We start from the raw sequence: 22,197 nt of genomic DNA on the forward strand, positions 1-22,197 counted from the left end.
AGTGAATGTTCCCTGGGTCTGAGTTGGTATTGCAACATTAGCTGCTTGCCACTTGTAGAGAGAGGATGCCGAATTAGCAGGACCTTTTGTCTGACCCAGTTTGGCAATTCTTATGTTCTAGGTCTCCCTACAAGGACTACTCTAGTTGTCAAGTCCCTGCAAGGAGGTAGACCTACCTGCCTGAACATGCACCGTCCGGCACAGCCCCCTTCCTGCCATGCTGCTGTACATGGGTTTTACGCAGATTTTGCTGGATGTCCCCGCTGTAAGATCAGTCAGCAGCACGTTGTGGACCTGTGCCGCCACGCTCACCAGGGACGAAGACCCAGCCTGTCGCCGGCACCTCACCTGGTAACCCAGGACATTGCCATCGGCTGCATCCCATGAGGCTTTCAGGTTGTTTGGGCCCATGTCTTCAAATCGGAGGTGTCGAACTTTGGAATTTTCTGTCAAAGAAAGAGAGGAGGCAGCCATCCTGTTACCAGAACCACCAGCTGGACAAAAGGCATCACTTGTTGCATTCTGAGAAGATACTCTTTAAGCTTACATCAGAATGTACTGAAGCACCCCAACAAAGAATGGGCCAAATGGTTGAGTGCCCAGAGTTTGTCTAGCTCCCTCTGCCATTAATATTGGCCATAGGAAACTGGACATTTTCCAAGGGTAAAGCGGCCAGACTGACACGGCGGCTAAAGAGAGGTGCAGCTGCCATAGCATGCACACTTTTAGGTGCATTGAAAAGAGGGACATTACCGCGGGGGAGGAAAATAGTGCACAGATGTGGGACTCCCACTGATGTGTGCATTTTGACCCCTCCCCTGCCACAAACACCTGCTTGTTTTCAATGGGAAGGAACATGCACCTTGCACATAGTGTATTTTATTGGAAATTGCTCCCAAAGCTGCGTTTATATTCTCAGTACAATATAAGCTCCTCGGGACAGGTGTCAATGCTTTGTCCTTTAATAAACACAATGATATACCTTGCAATAACAACAGATGAGTGCAGAGGAACGAGCCAGAGGATACAGTTAAAATGCTCTACACACAACAGTTTGTACTCCGCTGTAAGCTAAAAGGCATCAGTACATCTGCAAGGTGACAGCCCCATTGGAAAGTAGAGCCCTGCATTCACTGACCCATCCCCTTCAGTTCTCCAAGGTTGGCATTCCACCATTGTCTCATCCAGGAGGAAGATGCCCTTCTCTTCAGTTGTAAAATGTACTATTTTTCTACTTTCCCCCTCATAAATTGTTCTTAGTCCATCAGGATTTAAGGCAGTTCCCACTATTTTGCCTCCAGATTTATCTCGGGGGTTCTCAAGCATTGCCTCATTAGCTTACCTTCCTGAGTGCAAGCTTTAGCTGACAAAGCTTTCTCTTTGCCCGACTTATAGAGGGCTGCCACTGTCACCAGGTATGTAGTGTTGGGCAGCAGCTGGTCCACAGTGGTGCTGTTCTGGTTCCCCTCCACTTCCAGCAGGTTGACAGCGTTCCCAGGCAGGGGACCATAAAGGACATGATAGCCAACCACACTGTCCAGCGTAGGTGCCCAGCTGACCTGAAAACTGTGTGCCCGTGAATCAGAGATCAGAATCTGGGCAGGACTGATTGCCTCTGGTGGACAAATATAGAACAAAAGGAAGAAAATTATTTTAATGTTCAAAACAGACAGCACTGGTATAAAGCATAAATGTAGCTTCCACGCCAACAAAAGGTGAAAGGATACAATCTGGTTCTCTCTAGCATTGTCCCAGGGTCGTGCAGAGCTGTGCTGGCAGGTTTTTAAGCATGCTGCTGGAGATCTGCCAGTTTTACTGGAAACAGGTTCCCAGGTACTGTTGCAGGCCCTTGCTACCTGCATGCAGAACGCTAGCGAGGGGGCCTGATTTACTGAGGGGGGGGGGGGGGGGTGTCCTTAGAAGCCGTATCTCTTGGCTGAAATGCAAGTTTGAGAGTTGGATCAATTCTCTTTGTGGAGCCTCAGCTTTCAGATTAGTCATCCATTCCCCCAGAAAGTTAAAAGTAATTATAATGAATGAGTATATTACCGTACTCGCTCGTCTCACTCACGGCCCGAAGCCAAGGGTGAACGGGTGAGCCTCTTATCCCACCTAGACATGCTGCTACATTTTCTGCATAACATGGGAGGATTGCCGCTTAATTATATCTTAATGAAAAAATAATTGCAGCTGGCTGAGGTTTCTGTATCTTTTGCAAAGGAATGTTTAATTTTTTATTATTATTATTTATTGCCGCCATGCTGAATGCAGAAGTTTTGGCAAGGTAACTAATCAGTTGCTGTTTTATGTTTTAATAAGCGGCAGTTGTAGCTGAAAATCCATTCCAGACATTACTAAATAACTCCAGGTCACAGCTGCACCAAACAGGGATCCTCTGGATTTGCTCCTTTCCAGCCACTAATTTGTTTTAAGGTCTCGAGTTAAATCCTGCAGACTGGAAAGATGAAATTGCTCCTGCTTTTCTTGGTAAAAGCTGAAGGGGACACCGATATTAAACGCAGCAGAGCACAGGCCCCAGGCAAGCTGCAAACATTTGTTTCCCTACGAATGGAGCTTGTGATAGGAACTGGTCTCCCAAGGAAGACATTGTCTCTACACGTAAAGCTTGTTCATAATAGAAAAAAACATTTGTACAGTGCCAGTGGGACGATAAAAACGCCGCCACGTATTTTGGACCAGAAACATCTGAGAGCCAATGTTGCCTACTTTATCCAAGGCTGCTCGATGACCTTCCATGCCTACCTCCTCACGAGCCGGCCCACTGACTGGGTGGCCAGTACCGGGCTCCCAGGGCGGGCTTGGGCTGGAATCTGAGCAGGGACAGGGGCGTAGGGAAATAAGGCGAAGAAATCCACAAGAGCTGCAAATTAAAGGGGTCAAAAAAAAAAAGACCTCCTGACAATGGCACTCTCTCACATTAATACCGAGTGAGAAATTCAATTCTCGCCTGTTATTACAAAGGGTAAAAATGAGGCTCCGGAGGGCTCACCCTACCTCATACTTATGGCTTCTCTAGTTGTAGCCCCATGAAGGGAAACTTACTCCCAGTTAAAAATGAGAGATCACCCCCCCACACACACATTACGCCCTATGTGGGCAGCCCTCTCCTGTTCCCTCATGCTCTGATTTTCTTTTTCGTAGTGTAAATCATGATCCTAGAACCAGAGAACGTGACAGCATCCACCATGGACCCCAGCTCTCCTCACGGTTTCTGTTTCTGTGTGACATGGTAGAGCGGCAAACAGACAGTGTGAAGAGCGGAGGCAAACACCAATATACAAATTTCAAGGAGTCCCCCTCCACCTTATTGTGAAAATACAGCTGAACAAAACAGAAAGCATCCAGCATTTAAATATGTATTATAAGCACTATAATAAAAGGTGGGGGGTCTCACGTTTAATGTTATATACTTATCTTAATGTTTGCTTTTTTTTGTTTTAAGTTTTTTAATTCATTTTCATGATTAATTTTGTCACTTTTTCCTTAGCTATATCTTGTTCCTCATGTCATATGAGAGATGTTTGCTTGTTTTGTTGTTTTGCAGTTCGTGTCCTTGTCCAACACCTCTCGGCTTTACATTTTGACTGCTTAGTATCATAGCATAGGCATGTAATACAGTTCCTGCTCTTTCTGAATAACTATTTCCATCGTTCAGTGTAACCAGTGGCGTTTCTGATGTCTATGGGCTTCTTTCCCATTAGTTTTGGCTTGCTTTGTTGTTTTTTGAAAGGAATTTTGGGAGTACATCCCCTGATGCAGGCATTTGGCTGAAACATGGCCATGTTTGATGGTTTGGGAAACTAAGTAAGGGGGTGACCAGTATGGGCGCAGCAGATGCTACCATAGGATTGCTGGGCAGACTGGATGGACCTTTTCTATGTTGAGTATTTTTTCATGTGTTATGCATTACTCTTCTTAGATATTTTAATGTATGTGTTATGTTTTCTATTTTGTTCAACTCCACAGCTATATTTTTACAATAAAGTAGAGTGTGACTCCTCACAATTTGACATTTTGGTTAAGAACATGCCTATACTGGGTCAGACCAAGGGTCCATCAAGCCCAGCATCCTGTTTCCAACAGTGGCCAATCCAAGCGATAAGAACCTGGCAAGTACCCAAAAACGAAGTCTATTCCATGTTACCATTGCTAATGGCAGTGGCTATTCTCTAAGTGAACTTAATAGCAGTTAATGGACTTCTCCTCCAAGAACTTATCCAATCCTTTTTTAAACACAGCTATACTAACTGCACTAACCACATCCTCTGGCAACAAACTCCAGAGTCCAACCGTGCACTGAGTGAAAAAGAACCTTCTCCAACCAGTTCCAAATGTGTCACAAGCCAACCTCATGGTTATTTTACCTCTGCTCTTCACATATTATCCATTTTGTTGGGGTTAATTTGGCTTTTTTCAGTTTTGCTTTGTTTTTCAAAATGGTATACATGACAGTCCCCACAATTCTGTGACTCTAGAAAGAACAGCAGTTAAGTGGTCTCTCTGTGATTTTTGGATCGATACCAGCAGCCTCTCTCAAAATGGCATCAGCCTGTGGGTCTACTCATAAAATGCCAATGTTTTTGTAGGATGGCTCCCCTCTGTCCAACATGGCCACAAACCTGATTTCCTCCTTTCTCATAGGTTTTCCTTAATAGATTTCAGAGTATGATATTGTCCTTTTTTTAATAGCTGTCCAATCATTATCTCGTTTTAAAAATGCATTTGTAAGCCTTGTGCCCTCCTTCAAAACTCTGCTACCTGGATCAAATTCTCTTAATCTAGCAGCACTGGCCTACCGCTATACGCCAGACCTATGAAGCTCAGCACATGTACAAGAATAGGAAGAGGTGGCCTGTACCTTCTAAAGTGGTCACCCGGGTGCTCTGAGGGTGCAGGTACTGGATGTTGGACTCTGGGATGAGTGTAACCTCGTAGGTGGTCTCTGGGGCAAGGTTGCTCACTGTCACTCCTGTGTGATCCCCTGGCACAGCCTTCCGCAGCTTCCGGCTGGCATCAGACACTGGTGCATATTCCAGCACATAATGCCCCGTGCTGGAGGACAGGAGCTGTGGCCACGTCAACCGAAAGCTGTTACTGGTGATGTCCACAGCTTTTAGCCTTTTTGCTCGAATAACCTCTGAAAAATGAAAAACAAAAAAATCCAGAAATGCCAGCACAGTCAGCCTAATGTTAATAACAAGGAAGCCTCTCAATATTTAATGGCACTGGCCTCAGTTCTGTGAAAGTCAGGAGGTTTGCAAACAGTCAAATATTCCCTAACTACCCCCAATACGTTTCCAGGAACTTGAGAAAAATTGCTGAGATGAATATCTTCAGATATATTCAGTCATTTACACAGATCAGGTACGTTGCAGACTTGAAACACCTGTTTCAAAAGCCTTATGTTTGCCAAATTCTTTAATACCTTACATTCCAAAAGCATTAAAAACAAACCTTATTTATGATAGTTCAGGTCCAAGGCCTTTGCCCTGCTTTCTATGATGCTTTGCATTATCATGATTTTCCCTCTGAATTGTTAAGTATAAATGAAAGCCTTTGTAATGCTCACAAAGCTGCATGACTCTATGTGCATGGCTCTAATTGTTACGCCCCTTGATAAAATAAGGTAAAGTGAGTTAAAAAGCATTATATTTCATGCTCTGGGCATGATAATGAATGATGTTCTGGCCTTCTAATGCATGTGGGACTTAAATCCTTAATAAATGTAGAAATATTGCTATATTTAAAACCAGGAATGCACTTTTGTAACATTGTCAATAATAAATTGTATAAAAAGTTGACAGATTGGACACATTTTAATCCAAAGATGATACAAAGCAGTAAGAAGAACCTGAGGGAATGGATGCCTTCAGAGAAAGGACACTGTTGCAGAGGATCTGCAGATTGACAAATTAGCCAATAGATGGCACTATCCCATTCCAATTTCATGCACGCTCTTTTCCCTGATAATTCTGCTGATAAGATGCCCTGGCATTTCCGTCACAAATTCTGTGTTCAAGGAAAAAACAGGAATATAATCAGCTGCACCCGATTCAGCTAGTGAAATCCCAGCCTACAACAGACTATGGTGCACCCTGCTACCTGCTCCTTCTAAAGATCATTTCAGATTCAGGGAACTTTATTGACCTGTATAGTTTGTACATGTTGCCAAAGGAATGTATTAAGTATGTAATGTAAAATGAATACTACCCAGGAACGTTTGGAGAACAGATTGGCCAAAGCCCTGCCATCTTCCCAACTCTGGACCTGTTTTGCCCATTCAGCTAAGACTTAAGGGCAAATGTTTCAGAAGTTTGCTACCCAGTGGGGTTATCCAAGAAGATGGATACCTCTGCCCCTGAGAATGCTACTGTCACTAAGGAGCCAGAAAGGAAAGGAAAAGTGCCGCTTATCTGCCTTCCTGCTGATAACAGGGGCAGAAGAATGCTGTGGCATGGAGAAGGGAGGAACCAGAGCCTTGGAATGCAGGAGATTAATGAGCTTCCTACCATCCTGAAGGTAAACAAACCTTCACTCAGCTGCACACCTTGCAAATCCCCCAGTAGGATAATGTGATGTTTCTCTGCACACACAAGCAGCCATGGGATGCGTGCCCCGGAAATGGTGGTAAACATTTGTGATCCAGGTCTGGAAATTGGGTGGGGTTAGGGGCATGTATATAATATGTGCACTATAGGTATGTCTATAGGTGCACATAGATGTGCTTGGGTCTAAGTATTCATATATTTATTTAAGAGTTTATAAAGCACAGATCCAAAGGTCTATGCAGCGAATGCATTAAAACAATATAGAATAGTAAAATATAAAACAAATGTACATAAACATAATAACATGAGTCAGTATAAAATAATAAAAAATTAGCTACAAACTGAAATACCACTGAGCTCTGGGAATTATGCATAAGGCTGCGTGAATAAATGAGTTTTTCAGGCTTTTCTTGAAGGTGGAAATATTACCTCCTTTCTGAAACACCGAGGAAGGACGTTCCCTAGCCATGCTCCAGCAATAGCGAAAGTGCGTTTTCTGCTCTCACATAAATAGGCCAATTTTACTGAGGGGACTTCTAAAAGGTTTTTGCTTGCAGACCTGAGGGCCCATAAGGAGTGATACATTTTAAGCAATGAACTGATGTGCTCATGGGGCTTCAGGGATGAGGTCTTTGTGCATTAATAAGGATAGCACTTTAAATATGATATGGAAATGAACTGGGAGCCAATGTAAAGAATAGAGGATAGGGGAAATATGTTTGTTTGATCCCAGAGCTAATATGGGCCACTGCATTTTGCAGCATTTGGAGAGCTTTGACAGTAGAAGCTGGTAGCCCAATAGTTGGATTAGTCATTATGATTTAAAACTAAAGATTGTACAACAGATCTGAAATCAGCCAGGGGAAGCAACAGTTTCAGTTTCTTTAACCGTCAGAGTTTGAAGAATCCAACCTTGACCATATTCCTGATTTGAAGTCAAAGGGATTCAGATTTAGTGTATTTGAATTTTCAGAGCATTTGCCAAAGGCCACATGAGAGGCTCCTAAGAAAATTAAAAAGTCAAGGGATAAGAGGCAATGTCCTTTTGTGGATTGCAAACTGTCTAGAAAATTGGAAATAGCAGGATTAAATAGTTAGTTTTCTCAGTGGAACGGGTTAACAGTGGAGTGCCTCAGGGATCTGTACTTGGACCGGTGCTTTTTAATATATTTATAAATGATCTGGAAAGGGGAATGACAAGTGAGGTGATCAAATTTGTGGATGACACATAATATTTAGAGTTGTTAAATCACAAGCGGATTGTGATAATTGCAGGAGGACTTGGTGACACTCGAAGACTGGACATTCCAAATGGCAGATGAAATGTAATATGTACAAGTGCAAAGTGATGCAAGTTGGGGAAAAATAATCCACATTGTAGTTACATGATGTTAGCTTCCATATTAGGAGTTACCACCCAGGAAAAAGATCAGTGTGTTGCGGCAGTCAAAAAAGCAAACAATGTTAGGAATTATTAGGAAGGGAATGGTGAATAAAACAGAAAATGTCATAATGCCTCTGTATCGCTCCATGGTGAGACCGCACCTTGAATACTGTGTATAATTCTGGTCGCCGCATCTCAAAAAAGATATAATTGCACTGGAGAAAGTGCAGAGAAGGGCAACCAAAATGATAAAAGGGATGGAACAGCTCCCCTATGAGGAAAGGCTAAAGTGGTTAGGGCTGTTCAGTTTGGAGAAGAGACAGCTGAGGGGGGATATGATAGAGGTGTTTAAAATCATGAGAGGTCTAGAACGAGTAGATGTGACTCGGTTATTTACACTTTCGAATAATAGAAGGAATAGGGGGCATTCCATGAAGTTAGCAAGTAGCACATTTAAAACAAATCAGAGAAAATTCTTTTTCACGCAACACACAATTAAGCTCTGGAATTCACTGCCAGAGGATGTGGTTAGTGCAGTTAGTGTAGCTGGGTTTAAAAAAGATTTAGACAAGTTCCTGGAGGAGAAGTCCATAAACTGCTATTAATCAAGTTGACCTATTTCTTTATTTAAGACACTTTTATTCTGCCTATAGTGGCAATGCCATACTACGTGGGAATAGCCACTGCTAATACTGCCATTAGTAGCATGGGATCTGTTTAGTGTTTGGGTACTTGCCAGGTTCTTGGGACTTGGATTGGCCACTGTTGGACACAGGATACTGGGCTTGATGGACCCTTGGTCTGACCCAGTATGGCATGTTCTTATGAGATTGATCATAAAGAACATAAAGAAAGGTTAGGGACTTGTCCAGTTATAGGAATCAGGTGGCCCTGCAAATCGAGAGATGTAGGAGCAGGTTTGGAAGACAAACATTGCAAGATAATGATCTTTGATTTGCTAACATTTAGGATGAGTCTATTATCTGTGAGCCGTGTATGGATTGCAGAAAGACAAATTCTAACCTTAGCAAATGCAGAGTCAAAGGAATCAAGAACTGAATGTCATCCGTGTGTAAGCAGTAACTGACAGCCAGGTTTGCAAGAAGTTGACAAAGAGGAGCTCAATACAGATTGAGAAGAATGGCTGAGAAGGAAGAATCCTGAGGGACAGAGGTGGCCAGTGATGCAGGAAGAGAAGATCCAACCGTTTAGCATGTGAGCGATCTTGCAGATAGGAAGGAAAACGTTTAAGGACTGTGCCAGGCTGGATAGGAGAATATGATGGTCAGCCCTGTCGAAAGCTGCAGCGATGTCAAGGAGAACCAGAATGTAACTATAGCTGGAATCGAAACCACGGCAAAAAACATCCAGGCTGCAGAGCAAAAAGGGTCTCAGTGCTGTGCCCATGGCAAAACCCAAACTGAGAGTGATCAAGAACAGGATGAAGCTCAAGGAATTCCTTTAATATTTTACAACAAATGGAGGGAGGAAATAGGGTGATATTTAGCAATATCAGTAGCATTACGAGAGGGATTTTTAAGGACCTGGATGGACACTGGCACATTTCAGTAATGAAGGTACAAAATCAGCAGAACCAGAAGCTTTAATGAGAACTGCAATCTTATCAGCAATTTCTCGTCCCATACAACAACTCCTATGCAGATGTGTGCTCATCTGTATGTATGTGCTTGTGTGTCTGCGAGTCTGTATGTACATCTGTACGTCTGTGCGTGTGTGTCTGCGAGTCTGTATGTACATCTGTACGTATGTGCGTGTGTGTCTGCGAGTCTGTATGTACATCTGTACGTCTGTGCTTGTGTGTCTGCGAGTCTGTATGTACATCTGTACGTATGTGCGTGTGTGTCTGCGAGTCTGTATGTACATCTGTATGTATGTGCTCGTGTGTCTGCGAGTCTGTATGTACATCTGTATGTATGTGCTTGTGTGTCTGCATGTCTGTATGTACATCTGTACGTATGTGCTTGTGTGTCTGCGAGTCTGTATGTACATCTGTATGTATGTGCTTGTGTGTCTGCGAGTCTGTATGTACAGATGGAGGTGGCTGCAGTTCAGATTTCCAGCCTGGGAAACTATATCAGAGCTAAAGGCAGAAGGCTTCCCTCTCACACTCTGCAAGGTCAGCTCGCACATTCTGCAGCGTATTTGATAAGGAGACCGCAGATACCAGCTGGGGGACTTTTCTACTACCTCGGATCTGGCTCCTGCCCACTGCACAACCTTTCCACTCTCTGTCTGTGACCACCCACCACAGAAAGTCAGTGCAGGGGTGCTCCCTTGTGCTTGCCATCCTTGCTGCCTGGCACATGGTGCACTCTCAGGAAACATGAAACAGCTGCTGCCATAATACCTAGCCTGAGCCTCATAAGTGTCTCTAACTCTCTTCCCTGGAATAAACAGATCAGGCAGCTGACTCCTCCATGGACAGTGAGAGCTCTCCCTTTGCAAGGCCTCAGGGAGGCAAACAAATTCAGTCTTCAGGGCAGGGGTTCAGCACATTATCCCAGGATACATGCTTAAAATGAGAAAAGACCAGAGGTGAATGCAGTCCAGCATTTTTCTGATTGTTTCCTGGGGAAACAAGGAAATAAAGTGATTTGCTGCAGGTCACACAGAAATTCACTGTCCCAGGACTTCTCCTTGGTCAATAGTCCAATGTTCTCCCCTGCCTATATCTAGCAGTAGCTACAAGTCACCGTTTCATCAGACGTTTTTCTGGGATTCCCTCCCGGTGCTGGAGGAGATCAGCATTTGCTCCCCATGGCTAGGCCACGCTCTGACAGTGCTGGCTGTTGTCTTCACCGCTCAGTACTGCCTGCGTGATCCAGCATGCCCTGAGATCAGGTGTCAAAGAGTGAGGTCAGCCGTTACACCTCCAACTCTGGAGGAAGATCACACACATCATAGACAAATTCTCATCCAAAAGGAATTTGCACACCCTTCTCTCCACCCCAGCCTCGCCTGGATGCCCTGAAAACTCCATCAGCAGCCCACCTTGTTTAAGCTTGATTCGATGATGAGCCTTGACAAATTCATTGTACAGTTGGTGAACGGTACTCAGGGGCGCCCCTGCTGGCAGAGCACTGACAGTGACAGCACGGATAAACTGCTTGCTGCGTCCAGCCCCGTGATCACAGTCTGCTGCTGCCTGCCCCATGGGCCAAGAGACATTTAATCTGCCAGAACCTCAGTGTGTTTCCAGTAGATAAGGGTTCTCCGTTTGGCCAGAGCTTCGTTTTATGTTCACCCTTCTGGAGCAAATGGAGTCTGCAATCAGGAAATAGGGTCTGATTGCATTCAGGGATTCTAAACGTTTGGGGTTAATGGGTCACACTTTTCAGAAGATGCTGCCTCTGTTCTGCTTTACATTGTTAGCGAGTCCAGATTCCCTTCTTGGGTGGGCAAAGACATTCATTTTGGATTAATTGGCATGAACAGACAAAATACAGGCAGGGGAAGCCCGTTTCCCATTCACTACCTGTGATCTAAAATCTGGGGTTTGACATTTTATCATTAATGTATAGATTTCTTGTCATTGCAATAAACCAGTAGTCCTTTAAGCCAAATACTTCTGGGCAGAGCTGGGGCTGATGGTGAACCATAGTGGGCAGAGAGAAGAGTTGCATGGCCATGGCTTCTGTAAGTCATTTTGCCTTTTCTGTGCCTCAGCATAAGCTCTTGAGGATAGGGCTGCTAGTATTGGTACTACATCATTAATACTGTTAGCTGAGGTCTTGGAAGGGCAGTGCAGGACACCGACGGAGCCCCAAGCCTGCTGCACTGTACATGGCATAAGAAAGCACTGGGCGAGGTCTCTGGAAGGTCAGCGTTAGGTCTCGAATTCCATCACTGTGCCAAGGAACTGTAAGAAGAGTTTCATATCATTATCATGCGTTTGCACAGCCAGTCAGTGCACCGAGAGATATACTCGGTCCCAAGCTGGGAGATCATCCAGGACAAAGAGCAGGTCATCTTTCTGGAGACTGCTGAAAACTTGATCTGTCTTTAGAGAACTGGGTCCTCCAGCACCACAACCCAGTCAGGTTTGCAGGACTTCCACACAATACACATGAGATCTATTTTTATGCACTGCTTCCATTCTTTGCAGATGGAGATCTTGAAAACCTGACTGGGCTGCGACTCTCAAGGACTGAGTTTGGGGACCCCTTTTTTAGGGGATTTGGGGTTAGGGGAGGGAATGAGGCAGCAGTTTGACAAAAACCCTTCCCACCTCCAATATCCAGCCACGCAACTGAAAGACGTCCTTCCCTGTGTCAGGAGGCCACACGACTCCCCTGGGAGGACACAGATTGCTCAAGACACAACAGTCTCATCATTTTAAGAAGGAATAAGATGCAATGCAGTATTCGGGATCCTTACAAGAGATGCAATTTAAAAGGGACCAGGTTTCTACGTGCTGCCTGATTAACAAGGGAGATGGGATTTTATTTTAGTTTTTGCAGGTTATGCTAAGTTTTCTAGCACAAAGAGAAGAATTAGCCACATTTCTTGTGGATAGGAGCTTTCAAGGTGAATTCTAAAAGCCTGATGCATGCATTCATTAGGAGATGCGTGCGCACCGAGCAGATTTGAAAAGCTGCCGAGTTAGGTGCGCACCTTCTGAAGCACCCGCATCTCAGAAGTTTTCAAAAAGCAGTGGGCATGGATGTTTTGGGGCATGAACCCGAGATGTGTGCAGAAATACGTACCAGATGCGGCACGCACTGAGGCCATTCTGCTATGGATGCCGTGTAAGTTAAAAATAAAGAAACATCGGCCGATCTGCGGGGTTTTAAGGGTCGGGATAACTGGGGGGGGGGGGGGGAGCAAAGGCTATTAAACCAGGGGCTTTGGAGGACTTACCTCTTAACTGGGCAAACTGGGGATGGATCGGTAAAACCGGGAATAGCATCGGCGCGTGCCTCTTTTAAAGTCCCCTGATTCATGTGGTAAAAGTGGGATTTGCACTCACATGTGCACGCCCACTTAAAATTTGCTGCACTGTGTGCGTGGCCAGGCGGAGGTTAGAAAATGACTGTGAACTTGGGCGCAAACTGATGTATGCAGGCACGCCATCCCTGTGATGGAAACGAGATGGTCTGAAAAGCTTAGGTACGGCATTTTTATATCATTTCCTTGTGGGTGCAGGAGAAGCTATAACAACCTGCAAAGAATTCAGCCAACACCCTAGCTAGAGCTCCCTGTTAACTGTGAGGCAGAAATTCTGCTACCAATATCGCTGATGTCACGGAGATGAGCCGTGGTGCCTGGTTATGTTACTACGGGAGTATTATAAGATGGTCGTACCTATGATGGAATCCCTCAGCTCTTTTGTGATAATGGGGAGGTCATCCACGTCCACAAAGTGCAGGTGAGCCTCCGGAGGCTGACTGGCAGCCGCAGAGAGTTCCTTGTAATTCCCCCTCCCAGTGCTGACAACAAACACCGTCACGCCCATGTCCTTCAAGAGCTCCATGGGTTCGGCGATGTCATCGGTGGAAATGCCATCGGTTATCCAGACTAGGACCTTGGGCACTCTGACCCGGGCACCTGCCTGCTCTGTGAAGAGTTTCTCCTTGGCAAAGGAGAGAGCTTGGCCGGTGTTGGTGTCACCCATGCGCTGCTTCGTAGCTTGGATGGCTTGTTGCACGGCGCGGCTGGAGGTGTGCTGGTGAAAGGGGAACTCCAGTACAGGAGTGGTGCTGATGTGAACGATACTAGTCTGGACATCGTTGGGGCCGAAGGTGAAGGGCTGCAGGAGCCCCGCGATAAATCTTTTCACGTTGGCGAATTCATAGTAAGAGACGCTTCCTGAGCTGTCCAGGAGGAAGAGGAGATCACCTTCACAGTCCGGAATAAATGGTGGAGGATCTGTCAGAAACGGGAGAAAAAAAAAGAACAAAATTAGACCCTGTTGTAGTGATCCAGCAATCAAAGACTTCCTGATCTGGTGACAGACTCCCCTGAGCTCTCCAGTCCTAGAGGTGATCTCTCTTCCCTTGCCCAACATTGTCAGCTTTAAGATTCTTTCATTCTAGACTAAATCCAGCAGAGCTCCTTTAGTCAGAATGCCAAGAGTGGTGCCTTTAAAATCTGCTGTCCTGAAATCCAATCTCCAAATGTTAACTAAAGTCTGACTTTAGGCAATGGAAAAGAATAGTAAGGCGCCCGGAATAAACCATAAATGCTTGGTTTCTTTCTTATCTGCTTTTATTACCCAGGGTTGAAGCATTCATTTATTTGTCCCCTACTAAACTGGCAGCTTCCTGGGATGCTCTTCTGTCTACAGACGTTATGTAATGATATAAATATCCCCAGCATAACCCATTACAGCTAGGGATGGATATCCAGCAGTGGGCTCCCACCAAATCCACCTCAGCGGCCTTCAGAGTCCTGACACCGAAAGCGTGAGTTTCCCAGCCAGCCTTGTCCACAGGCAGCCTCAGGGGTTTGCAGGCTGAAAACTTTCAGTTTGGGGGCTGGGAGTTTCCAGCCAAATGTTGTTTCATTAGGAGAGAGGGACTTTCGTTTGAGTTTTTCTCATTTATTTGTGTTTTGTTTTAGGGAATAATGCACTCTATTTTCAGAAATGAAAAAAATTTTGATTTTCAGCAGGATTTTTAAAAAGTTCTGTTTGCAAACAAAATAAAACAAGGTGTTTTGAGGATTTGTCACTTTGTGTGCAAACAAGCCCGTTCTTAACAAGAAGCACTTCTAGTTTCCCCGCTTTGTTTCTCGGGCTGTCAGGGGATGTGCCTCCTTTAGACGAGGGGATTATGGTTTTTTAGCATGCTCCTTGACAAACGCCCAGTGTAAGCAGACCCAGAAAGGAGCAGCGCTGGGGGGGACTGTATAGTGCTGGGGTGTTCAGGCTCTCCACTCGTTTGCTAATGAGGTGCTCTGCCTGATTCCTTAAGTGAGTATCATGGTTCTCAGTTCAAGCCACAGAAATAAAATTAGGGTTTGTTTTTTTTTTGTCTTAATGACCCCATTAGAGGATCTCAGCAAGGAAGACTGCATTTATTTTTTTTATGTTATAGGAGGTTTCATCCTCTTGTACTAGCAATGGTCCAAATGGTTTTGTGACTCTAATGTGGCCATGCGATAGCCCAAAGGCCTAAGCGAGGAGCATCCTCAGCTATAGATTCAGAGACTGAGAAGTATTTAATTATCTACAGCACAGGTCCAGGAACCTGGAAAATCTTGCAAGCAAGACTCTCAGCAATGGAACTCTTTGGGGAAATAATATTTTTTTAGACTTATATTTATCTTTCTTGGTAAAATAAGAGGAACATTTAGACTTTAGGAAAATCTGCTTATTTCCTGAGCAGCTGAAATAAGGAAATATTCTCATTACAGGTCTCTCACGGCCTATAATAATATTCAGTATCACACCAGGAAATGGCATTAAAAGTAATTTTCTCCCATCAACACTCAATCACCAACTCTTGCTCCAATGCTTAATTAATTGAGCCCTAAAATAATTTAAATCATTCTTATCCAATAGAACCCATTCTATCACATGGACCAATGACCCATCCAGTTCCAGAGATCTCACCTGTGGAGCGCCTCAGGGCTCAGTCCTCTCCTGTCTTTTCCAATATCTGCATCCATTTGTGACAGATTGGGGCCTGAGCAAACTGCATCCATGGCAAGCCTCAACAATTGTTTCACAACAGTAGCCCAATGGTTTAGCAACCACAAACTCAAGCTAAATCCCTCCAAATCAGAACTCCTCTGGTTCAACCAACAGGGTCATCCCCTACAATCATTGCCTACCCTGTTCCAGATTAAGCAGAGTGTGAAGCCTAGGAGTTCAGCTCAAACAAAACTTCACCACAGAATCGCACACATCATGAAGGTGGTAAGGAGTTCTTTCATGAACATGTGTCAGATCCGCCAATTGTGCAACTGCCTCGACAAGCACGGTCTCGCTACTGTAATCACCAGCGGAATTGACTACTGCAACTCCTATCTACTGGTCTCATGCAATTCAGTATGAAACGTCTCCAACTCCTTCAACGTACAGCAGCTACAATTTTCTACTCCACCAATGCACTGGCTCCCAGTTGAAAGCAGGATAACATTCAAAACTCTCTGCTTTGTCTACAAATGTGTGAATAAGCAAGCACCCAAGTACCTCAGCCATCTTCTCTGCCTCTACACAAGCAGAAGAGATCTCTCGTTCTCCCAAATGGCTTTTTTTTCCTCTCCTCCTCAGGCTTCTGCCAGATTGTCCTGAACTACCCTTCATGCTCTCACTTGTTATACACTGAAATGTTAGAACCTTGCTATCTTATTTTCGGGGAAAAAAAGCTAAGGCATGACTTTTCAGCCAGATTTTCCCTGCAGACACTGCTCTCCCTTGGGTCCGATAATGACTTGAAGTTATGTACCCTGGATCCCCAATGTTATTCCACCATAAATATGAGCACCACTGTAAATTACTGCAATTCATCTGTTTTTTTAAATAGTTTGTAATCCGCTTTAATGCCATCCTTGGTAAAAGGCAGAATATCAAAACGTCTATAAATAATTTCTCTGTAAATCAGTTCTATCGGATAAAAAAACAAACCCCAGTCAGAAGCAGGGCACACCCAGAGCGCCTTTCCTGCTCTGGAGGCAGTCTAAACCAAACACTGAAACACCCTGCAGCTCAGCTCAGAGGGAGACCAAAGATTACCCCCATCCCAGGAGCCACAGCTCTCAGCCTTCCTCTGCTGTGAATTTTCAGACACAGGTTGTGTGTCAGCCTTTAATCTGGCTCTGCTCCCATAAACCCTCCCAACACTGTGATGAGTAGTAACAGAGAGGGATCACCCAACCTAGGGACCATGTCCGGTCACCCCCTTCCCCCTTCTCTAACGCAAATTCCTGGTAAGGGTAAGAACGCACTGGGCAGTGGAGGTTAATATAATGCACTTTAACTAAAGCCTTTTGTCTGTGTCAAAGCCTACAGAAAGAACATAAATGCAGCTCCGGCTTCTGACAGACCAGCGAGGGGTCCTACTGGTAAGGGGAAGTTTTCCAATGAAAACCTGGCAGCTTGCTGGGAGCTGGACTTTTGTAAAGAACGCATTGTTCCCCTAATGTGTGCACATTACTAATCTGTATTATTCATAAAGATCCAACAGCGTACACAGCGCTGGCAAAGCCTACAGTTTATCCTCTCCGTATTTCTACACACTTAATCTACTGTAAAAAAAAAAAAACGAAGCAATGTTACCATCCATATATTTCAGGCATGCAATAGACTTTTCATGTGTGTCCCAGGATTTCATATCCCCCATTCCTCCTCATCCTAGGGGCAGGGAAACAGCTTCCATTTGATTAAAAGTAACAAGACAACCGATCTGCCTCTAAGCATCAGCTTGCCTGTTTCATGATTCTCCTTCTCCCCTTTTCAGTTTTCCCTTGAAGGCATTTAATATTGTACATAATGTACAGGTAGAATGTAAATTGTGTGCCCCTTTGACTTGTATCACATTCCCTCTCACGTTACGGGTGTCTTCCCCTGGATTCATGGCTTGAATGTGTCAGCGAGCTGCTAGCAGTGTTATTTCAGGACAGCACAGCAGCACCCAGGGCAGAAATGACCCAATAATCATGGGAGCAGGGTTATCAAAAGACTCCGGCCATCTGTACAGGCTATGCCAGTCCTGGGGTTACTCCCCATCCCACCCCACAGTTTTAAAAACACGTCTACAGGCCCAGGAAGTACAGGGGGGTGAAAGCAGAACCAGCTCAGTCTGTCCTGTATGACATGGAGCCAGTCGGAAGGTTAACCAGGGCAAGATATTGAGTATTGCAAAAGCGCATTGCCTCCCGGGAACGAGAAAAGGATGCAGTATATATTGTGCTTTTGCTGAATTGTTTTGCTTGTGTGGCTGCTCCATGCTTAGAGGCCAATCCTTTTCTCCCACTCGTCCTTACTGCCTGGGGGCTGGAAAATCTTTGCCAGCTCACACTACTGTCTTGGCTCTGCCACCACAGGATGCCAGCAGTCAACGATAGTTGGCCATGGCAGTAAGGTGTGGGGTTCATCCAGCACTGGCAGAAAAAAATATTTTCTCCGAGGTAATGAGTCCAGGATGCAGAGTTGAGTTGATTTGCTAGGCAGGGTGGGTGTTTTTGGGTGGCAGACAGGGAATGTAGAAAATGCCTGCCGGAAGCACTGGTCTTCTCTATAATAGGTAAGGCTGGCCTGTTGGCGTTGCACAGCCCGATGTTTGCCTGGAACTCCTCTCTCTTATGGCATTAGAGACAGATTTACCCTCCTATAGAGCCCCCTGCCGTCCAGGAACCTTTGACTATTGCCTGTTCTCTGAGAAGCTCAGAGCACATCCTTTATGGACAAGAAAAGGCACAGTATTTATTTATTTAGTTAATTATAGATATCTGATATTCTCAAGAATGGCCTGAAGGCTAATTTAATCAAAGAAGAGCATTGAATCAGATGTAAATTAGTAACTGCCTGGCTCCCTTTCTTGAGGAAGAGCTTTGAGGTCTGTCCTGGATTACTGATGCATTCTGGGTCTTGTAGTGAAGAAGCAAGACTATACCTGCCTTGAAACACTGGGGATTTAGGTTAAAAAACCAGGGGCTGTTAAAAAATTAAATAAATAAGGTTGTGTGTGTGGGGGGGGGGGGAGGGGTCATCTCTAGAAAACTGGATCACTTGAAGATTGTGCTGGACTAATTTGGTCCAATTGGTTGGGGTACTGACAGCATCTGCCTAAGGCAGTAACACAACGCTCCTTTGTTAGGGGAGCTGTGTGTCTCAGGTGCACTCCTACACACCTTGCACACCTGGCCGCACTCCTCTTCCTCTTGCACTGTGTGAGCTTTCCAGAGCACGAGCAGGCAAACATCAGGAAGCTCCTATTTGCCGGCTATTTTTGGACATTTATTTATGATTGTCACAAGCGGAGTCTCTCTGAAATCTGGCATGCCAGTGATTTCATGTGGGACATCCAAGCCAGGTGATGGTCCAGCCATGAGGGACAGACTGAGCCAGCCTTGATTGTAAACCCCCACTCACATGTACTTCCAATATTTCTGAAAATACAAGCCCATGGATACACCGGAGTGACAGCAGGACTGGTCCCCGATGACCTGGAATTCACCTACTATGTCACTGAAATTACTGCCAATCTTTATGACATGCAACTCTCTGTCACTTTAGTGACATCACCAGGCCTGGGTTTAGATATCGGCAACATAGGCAACGGCCTAGAGCACCACATTTTTAAGACTTTCTCCTTCTTGCTTTAAGGCCATGCACCAGTGCTACTTCAGAAAGGCTCAGCCATACGTCCTGTTCCAACAATGCCTCTCCCTCCTTCCAGGGGTGAACCTCCTCTGAGCTTCAAGGGATGACCCCTGCCCTCATCCTCCCGTGCCCTGGACGTCACAGCAACTTCAATGAGCAATCTGCTACATGTGTGGTGTCGCTGCAAGCCCTGTGCCAGGCTGGCCTGCAAACTCACAGAACTCAGAAGGTCCATTCCCAGTGTCGCATAAGGTAATGACTACAGGCTTTTAAATAAAATCAGCAAATCTCCTGAGGTCTTTCCAAGCACAGAGAAGCAGTCATGCACAGTAAGTGCTTCGAGAGTCAGGAGGGGAGACACGGGTTCTAATCCCAACTCTGGCACTAGCTCTCTGTAGGAGAAGTGCCTCAGTTCCACAAGCCCTGTGTGAGGGAACAGCGAATGCTGAAGAGCCGGGGAAATTCCTCCCAAGGAGTGCCACGCAGCACCTGCCCACAAAGCAGGGAGAGCCTGTCGTGTGCTTTCTAAAAACATCCGGCCCTCGTTAGAAAGCCCATCACTGTCGTGGCTCAGATGCTGGCAGCGATTACATTCTTGCAGTTTGCTCTGCAGCACATTGCCCACTGCTGCCAGTAAGCCCCCAGGGAAGGTAGGGAGGGACTGATGGACTTCCATGCCATCTTCTCTGGCAGAACAGAGGAGGTTTGTTCAAAGAGAAGGCTCTGCGGCCTATTCCTGCCTACTGCTTATTCCTTAACGCTGACAAATTACCCACCCTTCCATCTGTGCTGTCTGAGGAAGCGCCTCTCTCCCCTTTCCCAAACCTCCATACAGTAAACACAAGCATGGAAACCTCCTTAGCAGACTTGAAAAGATGCCACCCTTTAAAGCTGGCAAGCTCAGGGGTAAATGGTGAGAGATGGCAGAGCCTGTGCAGAGGGCCGGAGGTCTGGCCTCATGGGTAGAACTAAAAATCAGGACTCCAGTTGGAAATGCATGGGTTCTAGGCCTGAGCCTGCCGTTGACCCTGTGGCCTGGCTTGGTCCCATGTTAAAAGTACAATTAATGAATCCCCTGTCCTAGCAAGCAAAGTCCTCCTGTTCCTTTTTAAAATCACAAAATAGCAGGGAAGAAAAATGGGACAAAAAAGCAAGTGGCAACATCTTTAATAGCCCAAGTGCTATAAATACAAAACTATGCTAGAAATAATAGGGGGGGCGGGGGGAATGTGTGTGGAGTTTTCCAGTAGTACCACTACCTGGTGCAATGCACTATTACAGATTGCTTTATCTGCATGATGAAAATTATGTTGGCTCCTCCAAACCACTTCTCTGCTTCCACCTTCAATTTTTCAGAGCTCTTTGCAACCTGCAAAAACTGATTTTTTTGGAATTGCTGGTTATAAGAACATATAAGTAAATACAAATAAATGTAAGGGTGACCCAAAGGTGTCCCTTACTAGAGTCCTCAGAGCCTTTACAGACCCTGGATGTGTGATGTCAGAGGAGGAGTGTATACGTCCTGACCCTCCCCAATGGGAGGAGTGAATTTCACTAAGAGCTCATGTACTCTCTTATCCTATCCTAGGAGTGTGCTGAGGCTCAGGGCAGCCAGGATGTTCCAGGGAGATCCTAAGACTGAGAAGACCCAGAGACTCAACTTGGTGAGAGAGGAGGAATCTCATGCTCCTTGGTTTTCATTGAAGAGTGCGTCTGTAGTGTCTTGAGAAATGGAGATGCTGTTCAGAATCAGGAAGAAGGGCTGCCACACAACTGTTGAAAGGATTCTCAACAGAGACTCATCTGAAGTTGCTCAGGAGGAATTTCCTACCACAGATGAGATCTGTGCCAGATGTATCAATATGAGGAGAAGCCCGGAGGGGGTCGCATTCTCCTCACAGTTAGTAAGTAGTGGATAAAGAAGCCCCTAAGAGGAACGAAGGGGGAGGAGCAAGGTGGTGGACGCCTCTTAGTTCATCATATTTGGTCATCCCTTATTCTCGCTGTATTCTTTCCTTAGATGTTAACTTGTTGAAATGGTTAAAAGGAAGGGTAGACCTTGTTCTTTACCATTGAAGCCAGCGACGGGTAGTCCCTCTGGACCTCTTGCCGCAATGAAAGTAAGATGAGCGATGCTGGAGTTGGGCCGCTTGCTGGCTTCATGGAGTGAAGGCCTTCAATTGCCTCCCAGGCCCTTGATGTGTCGTTGAGCCCAGAGCAGAGGAGACTCCCAATGGGGCCCGGTTTGGGAGGGCCTGGAGGTTTGGAGTCTGTGTGGCCCCCTTCCCAATGATGTCACTGCAATGACAGCTGCAGCTGGGTCACAGCTGGATCCCTGTGGAGTCATTGCGCCAACTTAGACAATTTTTCCAAGGTTAGCAGGAGCCTTGATGGAGTTGGCTGGATTAGATGGACGCGCTTACGCCAGCTTGGTGGATGTTGAAGCAGTGAAGAGACTGCACGATTTCTCATGTTAGACTATTTGGATTGCAATTGAGGGGTTAGGGAAAGGTTTATCCACTCAGATCTCTAAAATATTTACTGGCTACTGGGATTTCAATAAAAGATGACAGTGGAAGACAGCAAGAAAATGGTGTCTTTGGAACAGAAGGTGACTCAGTTACAGGCTAATGAATCTCTTTTGGTTAAAGATAATACTATTTTACATCACAGAATAGGAAATTTTGAGAATTTTTAAAGTCTAAGAATTTAAGATTGATTAATTTTGCAAAAATAGATTTGATGTTGCCTAAAGAGATTTTCAAAAAGTACATATGGCAGTGGAGTCCCTTCCCCCAGTTACCACCTTCCAAAAGCAATGTGAGAAAAGAAGATAAAGGTGGATTGGTATCAGCTTCCCCAGATGGTTTGGATTTCACCAGCGGCGGATTCCTGAAGACGACCAGCCCGGGTATTCGCCGCCCAGGACACATCACGTGGTCTGCCGAGTGCGG

General features: G+C 45.3%; 2 protein-coding genes across 2 annotated transcripts in view; one reads left to right on the top strand and one right to left on the bottom strand.

The window, feature by feature from the left end:
* Positions 1 to 3,600, top strand: part of LOC115076736 — a 34,147-nt gene extending 30,547 nt beyond the window's left edge. Inside the window, exon 5 of the mRNA XM_029578546.1 lies at positions 3,163 to 3,600. Within this exon, the coding sequence (XP_029434406.1) occupies positions 3,163 to 3,334 (172 nt within the window). The 3' untranslated portion in view covers positions 3,335 to 3,600. The remainder of the gene's footprint in view (positions 1 to 3,162) is intronic.
* The window catches only part of VWA1 (von Willebrand factor A domain containing 1), a 35,506-nt gene that overhangs the window by 1,025 nt on the left and 12,284 nt on the right, over positions 1 to 22,197 (bottom strand). Inside the window, exons 2-5 of the mRNA XM_029578543.1 lie at positions 13,279 to 13,842; positions 4,880 to 5,158; positions 1,343 to 1,615; positions 177 to 446 (exon numbers count right to left, since the gene is read on the bottom strand). Coding sequence (XP_029434403.1) covers positions 177 to 446; positions 1,343 to 1,615; positions 4,880 to 5,158; positions 13,279 to 13,842 — 1,386 coding nt within the window. The remainder of the gene's footprint in view (positions 1 to 176; positions 447 to 1,342; positions 1,616 to 4,879; positions 5,159 to 13,278; positions 13,843 to 22,197) is intronic.

Source organism: Rhinatrema bivittatum, chromosome 15, assembly GCF_901001135.1.
Source record: "Rhinatrema bivittatum chromosome 15, aRhiBiv1.1, whole genome shotgun sequence".
Classification (NCBI taxonomy): domain Eukaryota; kingdom Metazoa; phylum Chordata; class Amphibia; order Gymnophiona; family Rhinatrematidae; genus Rhinatrema; species Rhinatrema bivittatum.